The 12,494-nt window shown below is 32.8% G+C and overlaps 1 protein-coding gene across 1 annotated transcript; it reads left to right on the top strand.

The window, feature by feature from the left end:
• Positions 1-9,047: 9,047 nt before the first annotated feature.
• A1O5_13468 (uncharacterized protein) lies at positions 9,048-9,299 on the top strand (the record flags this gene model as incomplete). The annotated part of the gene is made up of 1 exon (XM_007754033.1): positions 9,048-9,299. A coding segment is annotated over one exon (252 nt), but the record flags the coding sequence as incomplete, so codon positions are not given.
• Between the last annotated feature and the right edge of the window lie 3,195 nt (positions 9,300-12,494).

The raw sequence follows: 12,494 nt of genomic DNA, 5'->3' as shown, positions 1-12,494 counted from the left end.
GATGTACACTAGATTCTAGTAGTGAGATTAATAGAAGTTACTTCCGCCCGGATCGACACTTATATTAGTTTTAATTACGTCCGATAAAACCTAGTTAACGTAGCACTATGGTAATAAAGCGTCTCATTCTATCTATATAACTATTAATAATCTAGATAAGAGGACGCGCCGTTTACAAAAACGTTTAGTAAAGATTCTTCTAGGTTTTCTTCTTATCGTAGCTAAATCCGATCATCGAGTGGTCGGGTATTAGTCCTACGAGTTTAAGAGATATATTTTTAACACTACGATGAGTATTATAACGCAGAGTAAATATTATATTCTCACTTTAATATCTAAAGTTACGATCTTTTATTAACTAATTAATTATTACTTAAATAGAACTTTAACGTTTAGAAATTAAGAGTATTTAACTACGGTATACGGACGACGTTACTCAATATTATTTTTCTTTAATTAGCGACTTCATTCTAGACTACGAAGAGTAGACGCTTCTTACTAAAGTGAAGAGCGACTAATATTATATAGTGTATCGCGTCCCACTAGACTAACGTAAGTATCTTACTCCGCTCGAATAATATTCTCTTCGGACCCATTAATATACGTAGAAACGTATACGATCGAAGCGTAGTCGTAAACGTAAACGGGATGAAGATAATTCGAATGACACTACTATGGATATGGCCGATGTAATAAGCTTTATGTAGTCTTTCCGTTAAGTTAATATACACGAGATTATATATGTTAATATACTTCACCAATACTTTAAGGGTATCGTACATCGTGTAGTAACCGACTGAGTCTATATAGTGCTAAAGAATACGTATGGTGAGATATAGACGGACGCACTACTTAATGAACGTTTCCGTACTATTTTAAAATTTCTCGGTCTTAAGAGATTTCGGAGTTTTAGTGCCATTTCCTAATGAATAGAAGTTAAGTAGAAGACAATACTTCGATAGCTCGTATCTACTTTAGCCCTATTAGTCTTAGTCGAGATAATCTAATTTATTCGAGCGATAATCGACTTTACTCTATATATATAGTATTATAGCTACGATGACGATACTATTATATAGATAGAAATAGCTATTAATAGAATGAATGTCTTTAAGGAGGTCTTTCGCGGCGTTACGGCCCCGGGCGCGGGGTTCAATATATCTAAACTATACGCGATTACTTATTATTCTATAATGATTCGGAAATTCGGTAGCGCCGATGGCTACGATATAGCGATATTTAAAGCCGGTCATAAATATATCGTTAAGAAATAATACTAACTAACTAATAAGCGAGAAATATTTAAAGAGTAAATTCTTAAATATAACTAACGATCTCATAATATATTAGTAATATAGAATTTATTAAAGTTTAGAATTTAAGAGACTCTAGTATTAAGCTTAAAAGAGATATTAGCTTAAGTTACCGTAGTAATTAATACGTAAGATCTTAATACTTTAGAATAAGATATATCGAGGGTAGTAGAGAAGAACGCGATTAAGGGTTAAATAAAGAAGATTCCGTTACGAAAGAACTATTCGTAACTTAGACGAGGAATCTCTTACTAACGTTAAGCGTCTACTATCGTAAAATTTATATATTTACTTCGCTTTCTTAATACTCTTATAGTATTTATTCGGAAAGAACGACTACGATATACTAATTTAACGTTTAGTAATATTATAATTAATAGAAGAGAAGTCGACTCTTCGTGGATCGATAGGTATTCTATCTATATTTACCTATCGCTCTTCTATTAGAAGGCCGACCGCGATGATAAATCGAATACGGATACGCGAGTGAGAGAATTTATGCGGTGTGATCTTAACTAATAGAATTAACGTTAATAAAGGCGAGACTCTATCTAAGTATAAGAATATCTAGTAGACGAGAGAGGCCGATGACCCCTCTAGGGTCGCTTATTATTTAGGCTTCTTATCGTGATTAATATTCTTAACATTAAAGTAGCCGAAGAGCGAGATACGACCTCTATCTATATAGATGCATTCCTTAACGTTTATTCTCTCCGTAACTAAGGGAGATAGAATTCCGTATACGGAATGATCGAGATATAGCGACATTCTAAATATATTAATGAAGGTCATCGAAGTCTTAATTATCAGCGATTCTACTATCTCGGTCTTATTCTTCGGAGTGTATATTTAGTTTCTATATCGAAGACGGAAAGTAATGTTCTCTATATTAATCTCTATATCGATTAGGATTAATATGTTATCGTATTTAATGGCGATTTCTTAAAGAAAGACGAGGAGATTATGCATCGTCTCTATAGAAGGAATGGCTAGTATAAGAGACTTAGAGTTTCGAAATTCTCGAAATTAACTTAAAGTACTATAATAGAGCACTTTAGTGTTTAACTTATACGTGTAAGAACGCGCAGAGATCTATTCAGCGGGCCGAATACGAGAACGCTAATCTAGCTGCGGCTAGTATAAATACACTATATAACTAAAGGTACCGCTGAAAGGAGACGGCGCCTAACGGTAATAGATAATAGAGGAAATCTTTAATATATAAGCGAAACAATAGTAATTAAAAGACTCTATGCTATATATAAGAGAATAGTAGAAATATTAGCGTAATTAACTCTCTAACACTATTATCTATAATCGTTAGCGTCGTTTTGTGTTCGCTAGTGTTATTAATAAAAGCTCTTCTAGCTCTTATCTAGTTATATATCTAGATATCCATAGTCTCGCGTCACTATACCTCGCTAAAATTAGGTTTAATGGCGTTTATTGACAATAATGATATTTAAGTATGGGAGTCTCGCTCTTTAGTAGTATTCGCTGAGTAACCTTCTATATACGCTACTTAAATCAGATATTAAAGGTATTAGATTTAGCTAGAAGTCTTAGCTATAGCCGGAGGGATTAGATATAGTTCGGAGTGTTAAATATAGTTAGAAGTATTAGATGTAGTTCGGAGTGTTAGATGTGGTTAGGAGTGTTAGATGTAATTAGAAGTATTAGATGTAGTTCGGAGTATTAGATATAGTTAGAAGTGTTAGGTGTAATTAGAAGTGTTAGATATAGTTCGGAGTATTAGATATAGTTCGAAGTATTAGATACGATTAGAAGTATTAGATATAGTTCGGAGTGTTAGATGTAGTTTAGAGTGTTAAATATAGTTAGAAGTATTAGGTGTGATTAGAAGTATTAGATGTGATTCGGAGTATTAAATGTGATTTAGAGTATTAAATATAATTAGAAGTGTTAGATATAGTTCGAAGTATTAAATGTAATTCGAAGTGTTAGATATAGTTCGAAGTATTAGATACGGTTAGAAGTGTTAGATATAGTTCGAAGTATTAAATATAGTTCGGAGTATTAGATGTGATTCGAAGTATTAGATGTAATTCGGAGTATTAGATATGGTTAGAAGTATTAGGTGTGGTTAGAAGTGTTAGATATGATTCGGAGTGTTAGATGTGGTTCGAAGTATTAGATACGGTTAGAAGTGTTAGATATAGTTCGGAGTATTAGATGTAATTCGAAGTGTTAAATGTGGTTCGGAGTATTAGATATAGTTCGGAGTGTTAAATATAATTAGGAGTGTCGTAATTATATTGTAATAGAGCTCTTTAGAGTTCGGCGTGCACGTATAACAACGTATAGAGGCCTATCTAGTAGATCGGGAATTGAGAACGCGTTTCTAGTTGATACTGATAAGATAACATCACTAATATTACCTAGAGAGATAGAGACTAGGGCTACGAATACCTAGCATAGCGGTAGTATCGAGGAATAAAATAGAACTAATAAAACACTCTTAGAAATTAGATAGACGACGCTAAAAAGCTATGAAATTCATAATACTCTCTTAAATCTATAATGAATAGCACACTATCAGTACTATAAACTATTTCGCACTTTCTTTCTACCAGCCTATTTAAATTTAATATATAACTAAATAACTTTTCCTCCTTACTACCGCTCTACTAGCCCAGCACAGCCCATTACAGCATAGCTATCTTATCTTATTATAATATAATAGGCGAGTCTAATAGAGACTAAGATCTAAAGCTATCGCCGTGAACTAATATTTACTAGAAATAATAGTACGTAGAAAATAGTCTAGTTATTCTTCGGCTATATTACTAAGAACGGTGCGACCGAACGGGTAGACTTTTGAAAACGTCTAGATTCTACGCTATAATTAATAGTTCACCTCCAAGACTAAAGATATAGCTAGAAGTGTTAGATACGATTAGGGATGTTAGATGCGGTTAGAAGTATCGTAATTATATAATGGGCGAGTCTAATAGAGACTAAAATCTAAAGCTATCGCCGTGAACTAATATTTATCAGAAATAATAGTACATAGAAAATAGTCTAGTTATTCTTCGGCTACATTACTAAGAACGGTACACTAGACGGGTAAACTTTCGAAAACGTCTAGATCCTACGCTATAATTAGTAGTTTACCTTTAAAATTAAGGAAAGCTCTGGATAAAAAGGCGATTCGTAAAATCCTAGCTATTCTTTTCTCTCTCTCTAAACAGAGACTATTTTTATTAATTACTCTCGCATCGAATAAGCCTAAGATCTATAATAGAGTTAAAATTAACCGCGGTGCACGGGAGAAGATTAATAATATTTATATACTAGCTTCTAAGCTTTAATAAAAAGGAACCTATAAGGCTATCTATCCGATGAAGTTAAGTTCGTTACACTATTTATATTCTAGAGGTATTCATCTTCTATAGAAAAAGTTAAGACTAAGAAGTCATTTATATTCATTATATCTTCGAGGACGCTATATAATCTCGTGGATCAACGATAGATTCCTTAGCTCTCTATTAATTAATTACCCAGTTTTTTTTTTTTTCTTTGTAGATTTTATATAAACCCGTGTAACTCTCGTACGTATTTCAATATTTCGAGTTATACTTTTTCGTTATTTCTTCGTCGTCTTTATCTATTTCATTACGAAGAAAAAAGAGCTCGAGCTTAAATTCGCTCCCTTGTACGTTTCTTTCTAAGTTAAGCCCTAGAGATATTATCGGAGATACGTAAGCTTTTAGTTATTCCTAGTAGCGTCTATAGCGGCGGTAAGAGTCTCGGTAACTCTAGCTATAATGACTTCCGTAGCGGCGTTCACCGCGATATTATAGATACTTCCGTTAATAGTAACAGCACCATTGATAGAGTTAGTAGATTTAATGAGAATAGAGTTAGTATACTTAATGATAAAGAAAAAAAAATAAACTTAGAGAAAGAAAGAAAAAAAATATATTTAGTGGAAGATATAGTGAAGACGATATTTTCTTCTACGAAATAATCTTCGTCTTTCTTCTTTATCTAAGTAATCTCTATAGCAGTAGAAGTATCGTTAGTAAAGGCGTTATTAGTCGAGTCGATAGTAGCTTTCTTACGTAGAGTGACGACTTTATAAATCTCGCTTTATAGATGAACCTTAACCTAGGAGACATTAGTACACTACTATATTCTTAGTGCTCGACGTTACGACGGTAAATAAGGCGATATTCGACACTAGACTAAATATCTTATAACTATCTTTTCATTCATTATATATTCTTCTTAAAATATATTCTTCTTCGTCTCCGACAGCTAAGGAGAACTTAAAATATAATTAATTATTCTTCTTTATTGGTGTGCCGCTTAAAAGGTCTATTAGAGCGAGTCATTACGCTCTACGCTCTACTTTCTACTCACTTTTATCTTTAAATCTACTAATATTTATTAAGACTATTTCTCTTACTAATTTAATCTATACGTAAATACGATTTATATTAGTATTCCCTTACTATTATCTTCTCTATCTTTACTTCGTATATACTTAGCGAAAAAGAGACCTCACCTACGCACTTTTAAATCTTAATCTTTAGAATTTAAGATTTAAACTCTCTATTCTTATTCTTCTCTCTACTTATATAATCTTCTCTAAGTATATACTCTCTATATCTCTCGAGTTATATTAAATACTATCTTATTATTAATATAGCGGACGACACCGATAATTCTATAATTACGAGCGATGCGTAAGCTAATAATTAGCTTTCTTAAACTTAAAAATAAATAAATAAATATCTAACTAGTCTACTAGTTATCTCTTTAATCGAGACTCTTACTCCTTCTATAGCTAAGATATAAGTGAACGAAACTAACCCTACTACGCCTATAGTCGAGACTTCTTCTTCTTCTTTAGCTAAGATATAAGTGAATAAAGACTTAGATGACTTAATTTTATTTATCGTTAAGATTCTAGCCGTCTCTCCGCTAAAGGCTAAGCTACTTTTATCTCGAGTTCGGTTAAATAATCGTTAAGAAGAGCCTAATATTACTAAGATAGTCCCTTCATTCGATGAGCTAGTTTAATTAATATACGACTCCTCTACTATCGATTCATTATTTATAATGAAGAATATAGATATTAATACCATTATATTCGCTCATTCCGAAGTTATCTATATTAGTACGCTCTATATATAGAATAATAAGGAGCTCTACTACGATAAGAGCTATTTAACTAGATTTACGATTAATTATTATCGGAGTTATATTTACGTCTATATTTCTTACTAAAATGAACGTATAGATTATAAAGATAACATCGTAATGTATATCGGTCTACGCTTTCTATATACCGTATTCTTCACCCCGGGAATCTTAAAGTTTCTTAGGAAGGGGTTCCAGTATTTAGGAGAAATGTTTAGTAAGCCTAGTTATTACGAGATACTTTTACTACTTAATCTTAATATAATGGCTATTAAAAACATCTTAGTTCTAAACCCACACTAATCTCTTATCACACTTAAGAACTATCTCGAACTCGCCTAGAACACGGATCTTAAGCTTAAAGTTTATATCTACACGTTCGGAAGTAAAGATATTGTCGCCTAAAATCTTATGGCTTTATAAAAAGCTATAGAGTACGAAGAGCCTTAAATCTATCTAAGTCGTTAAATCTATTCTAATAAACGTCGCTTTCTCATCTAGCACAACGAATTTATTTCTCCGGGAAATCGTTTTACGCATTTCTAAATAGAGGAACGAACTATCTTCTATAATTTGGCCGAGTACTTAATCTTTATATATATCGACGATCTAGAAGAGTATAAGAAAGATAAAATAAAGTTAGAGATATACGAGTATACTATAACTTTCATCTTTCTAATGCGCGTCTCTAGAGACGATGATCGTATATATCTTAGTCTTTTCGAGACACCTAACGGTGCGACGCGTCTTTAAGAGAATTAGGTTATTAACGTTATATATTACGAGATAGAAGACTCTATAACTAGTCTTCGTGCCGTCGTTATCGCTTTATTATCTAGTATTTTACTAAAGTTTACGATCGTTTAGCTTAGTATAAGTTAGAATACGGAGGCTTAGAAGTTTTATCTAGGTTTATTTAAGATTAATTCTAACTAAGTTCTATTACTTCCGACCGAAATATAGTTTATCTCGATCGAGGAAATTTAAAAAGTTCGACTTATCTTTATCGAGTTAAGCTTCGTATTAAGTGATAAGTCTTATCGCTATCGGGTCGCCGGCCTTACTCTATTTTATCTCTCTTATATAATATCGCTACGCGATTCGAGATTCGAAGAAATATATTATTTTATTATTAGTAATAATATTATCTACGTCGATTTCTACGATGTCTATTCGTTTCTTACTTACGTAGTAATTAGTATTAACGACTATATAACCGATCTTAACGAGGAATAGAAGCAGATTATCTAACTCGCTCGTAACGCACTAATTAATTTCGTTATTATATAGAAACTCTTAGATATAGATAAGTCTTACGTTACTTAATATCTCGCATAGTCATTTATTATCGCGAATAGAAGAGATAGTTAGGTCTTATATACCGTTACTTCTAATAACTATATGAACTCTAATGTCGTCGCCTTCGATAAGAAGATTCGCAATATATAAAGTTAGAATGAATAATACGCGGTACGCATTTATTCCGTCGAGACCGAGATAAACATCGCGCGACAAGCGGGCTTTTTAAGACGCGGCAAACTGAAATTTACTCGTCTTAACTCGGTGTTCACTCTCGACGACGAAGCGGATGATATAATTAAATTAATAAATATATCGTCTATTATATACGAGGCCTATAAAGCTTAGTATAAGTAGTCTATTTCGTTAATTTACGATCCTCGCGTCACCGTATAAGGCTTTCGTCTCTCCATCGGCTTTCGTCTTATGCAACTTATCGGTGTGTATTCTAAAGAAGAAAAGAATAACCCGATAGACTCTACGGAATAAGATATAGAAAAGATCGCGTCACTTAAGAAGATATACGGTTAGTTTTCTATAGGTATATAATTTAATCTAAAATAATCGCTATAGTTCGCCTCTCTACTCCGCGAAGATCGACGGATCGTTTTAAAGGGTGCCGCCGTTATCTATACCACTCTAGTACTCGCGTCTAAGACTAAGGTCTAGAGTATATATATTATCTAGGTCGTAGCTATAATAATCGACGAAGTAGTATAAATATCGGAGTAAGTGACTACGACTCTTCTCGCTTTCTATCTTTAGGCTGCGTTAAGAGCTTACTACGACGATATCTAGTAGCTCTCGATACTCATTAGAGATAAGGCGACTCTTACTTTCTTTAAGAAGTAGTATATATACTCTTAGATAGCCCGTTTAATTAACGCTGATGTTCTCTTCGTCTTTCTCACTAAATAGTACCGTATAGCGCCTAATATCTCTCGTGTAGTTAGTCGATTCGGGTATCGTAAGAAGCTAGTCGATAATCGATATATAAGGTTTAAGAAGCGACCTTAGTAAGCGAGTCTTCGTTAATAAAATAAGGTTTAATACGGCCGGGAGCGCACTTTTATTTATCTTAATATTCGCTTCTCTTCTTCATAGAGATCATCGAACCCGGAAAATATAGCTTAGTCTTAGAAGAAGTAGCTTAAAAACGTTTATAAAACTTATATTATCCCGGGCGGCTCGCGCGTTAATAAAGTCTTCGTTATTATAAGTATTAAACTAGCTAAAAAGATAATAAATACAATATTTAGTGTATAAATCGCTATTATTATAGGATATAACGCGCAATACCGCCTCTATCTATATATAAAAACTAAACTTATATATACGGATAATAAATATTCTACTCTAGTCGTTATAATTATCGATAAATATCAAGGAATGAAGTTTAACGTTATTATCATCGACTTCCTCGTGATCGATACTCCCGGTTTCTTAGCTAAATACGCTCGCGTCAACGTTAGAATAAGTCGTGTTCGCTTCGTATTATACGTCTTAGATAATAAGGAAGTATTTATTTAAAGTGAGACCGTAAGTTTAAGAAGAATTTAGTCTGAAATTCTTTAAGTCGGTACCGAGATTAAGATTAATTCTCCTTAGAGTAGCGAGTATTTTACCGCTATAGACTTCTCCTTACTTACCGATATTAACTTAGTTTATATTCTTCGAGGTAGCGCTATATCGAGCCTCCTAGGTGTGTCGAATAATATTATCTCTTTCTTTAGTACGGATAACGGGGTATAGATGACTAATTAAGATTAGAAGTTTAAATAGATAAAAGATATAGGGTGGTGAAGAAATCGGTGCTAAAAACTTATTAACTTAGTATAGAGTACTATTTTCGCGTACTTCTTTAGTGAGAGATAAAATCGAATATATTAGCTAGTACTAAGTAGAAAGAAGTAACGTAGTCTTAACGACATTCGAGTTAAAGTTATAGATATAGATAGATATAGTTAGAAATAAGTAGAATAAGCTAAAAGAGAAAGCTTATTCTCTCTAAGTAATAGTAACTTTACTTTTCTATAGAGCTTCCGCGTATAAATAAATCTTTAGTTTAACTACTATATTTAAGATCACTAAGCGTTCTCCCATAGTATATCATAATTCCTTTAATATCTATAATCGAAAAGAAAATTCTTTAATTCCCTCTCTCTTCCTTCTTTTATCTAGTAAGAATAACGGCACCGAAACTAGACTATTCGACTACTTCGTTCACCGTACACCCCTAACCTCCGCAGATAGATTCGAAATCTAAGGGACGAGTAGAAAGTATTATAGATATTAAATCGCGTTGAAGTACTTCGAATAAGGAATATAAGATAATATACAATGTATTTTAAGAAGTATTATAAGAGTCTAGTGTACTAGGTAAACGTATTTAAGAGGTAGCTACTCAATACGCCGTGAACAAGGCCATCGATAGAATACTACGTAAACGGCAGTATCGGAATACTCTTAGAAAGATAAATCTAAAGACGGTATAGAGCGATCTACGTTACTTAGCGCTATAGCTAAGTCGTAATTATCGGAGACGACTATAGCGAGATAAGAGAAGACAAATATACGGCGTAGTTATACGCGTATATCCCGTGACTAAACGAAGCTTAATAGAGTTAGTAAATAGGACTACGGCGAATGGTTTTAGTTTAAACTTAAACGAATCGTTCGGTGAATTAATACCAGCATAACCAGCTAAATAGAAATTATCTAAAGAACGAGCTAAATCTATAACGTTAACGATAGCGATATAGTAGAATATTGACTATTTCGATGCATAAATTATCGTTATAAGACGATAAGAGAAAGAGAGAGCGAGAATATATTGTCTCGAGAAATTCTCTTCAACTCGAAGCTATAACTATATGAGTTCTCTAGAGAATCTATAGTTCGTATAATTTATAAATATTCTAAACGCGAATTTTACATTTATCTTTAGCCGCGATATACTTAGCTATAATTCTATTAGTACGGAGAAGATCTTAGTATCGAACGAGAGAGTATAGAAGGCTACGTTATAGGATATACGTAGCTAGGGCTAGCGATATTTTAGGTTTTAGCTATAGCGTATAGAGTAATCTAAAGAGAGATAAACTATATTATAAAGACTATACTAAGAAGATAAGATAGAAGAGTATAAATTATAATATAGTAGAAACGACTAGATCGGATTAAATCTAGCGCGGCTAAGCTAATTATAGTAAGATTAAATACGAATATATTAATAGACGCGTTATGGCTTTTATTTTAATTCTCTTACTCTTCTCTTCATTCTTATCTTCTTAGACTAGAATATCTCTTACTACGAGGCTTTTAGAGAAGTACGAGCACTTATCCGATCCCTAGCTCTAACCGAATATTCTAAATTATTAATAACGACTATTATCTCCTTCATTATAGTATAAAATAAAATAAAGATAAGACGCGATAAAGAGAATCGTAATATAGTATATAACACTAACTTAAAATATATAGCTACTAATCTAGAAGAAGAAGAAACTACTATAGCGACAAGGAGAAGATAAATAGATACGTACACTAAATTCTATATTACTAAGTCAATGTTAGAATTAAATACGTAGTTCTTAACGTAGCTCTCTTATAAAAGTTACGTAAGAATACGAATTAAATTCTAATATTCACTAAGTGCGTACTTCTTTTCATTATAGTCGTAATTCGAGATAGTATATAGAGAACTCTATATTAATATAAGTGAAAAGAAACGTCGAGTTAAAAATAACCGGTCGAGTAGTCGGTTCTCTAATAGCCTCCTTACTTTTACACGCTCTTAAGATTAAACCGGAAGACGTATTAAATCATTCTAGAGAGATTTATTATCGGTTAAAGAAGATAGTAATTTTAGTTCTAAGGAAGAGAATGGATATTCTTAGATTACTAATAAAGAGAAAGAAGTATAGATGATACTATCGCCGAATTAAGAAAGAGTTATAATAAGAGTGGTAAGTATATCTTCTTATAAGAATATTATAGTTAGATCTTAATATAATTAGCTCTATCGTGTTAAATCTAATAAGATAATTATTCGCGAGTAAAGACTTTAAGATATCTAATGTATATCTAGTTATAATCTATAATAATTCGTAGTAAGTATAATATATTATTCGACGCGTATTTCCCGAGTAGCTTCTCTTAAAGACTTTTCGAGATATAGAGTTCGTTAGGCGACAATATTATATTTAGATCTTCTAGTATAGAATAGATTCCACACCGCTCTAGCTTAGTTCGCGACGATGAGTACTCAACACCTTCCTTAGTAGATATATTCTTCACCGATCGTTCGAGTTAAGGGTATAGTCGTAAGAAGAAGAGACGAAGAGAATTATAAGATCGCGATTTTATATCTAACGTTAAGAGACAAAACCATTCTAATGTATTCGGAGATGCAAAACGACGAGAAAAGTTCTCGTCTTCTAAAGGCTATATTGAAATAATTAAAGCGTATAAGAGTTTAATGATTGCGCGAGTCTTATCCGGGAACGATATAATAGATAAGAGAAATGGGCGTAGGTGTAATTGTTAAAGATCCTACTGGGGCCTAACTGGGTTAGGGTTCCTAGTAACAATCTGAATAGTATGAACTGGTTGGGGAGAACACGAGGTATGAGAAGTCACTTGTCACTAAGAACTATAAGTCCAATAGTTAACATGAGTTGGCTACGAAGAGAGTGTAGGCTAGAGACGGGG

This window comes from Cladophialophora psammophila (assembly GCF_000585535.1).
Source record: "Cladophialophora psammophila CBS 110553 chromosome Unknown aczJe-supercont1.69, whole genome shotgun sequence".
In the NCBI taxonomy this organism is placed as follows: Eukaryota; Fungi; Ascomycota; class Eurotiomycetes; order Chaetothyriales; family Herpotrichiellaceae; genus Cladophialophora; species Cladophialophora psammophila.
This window is presented reverse-complemented; position numbering and strand designations above follow the sequence as displayed.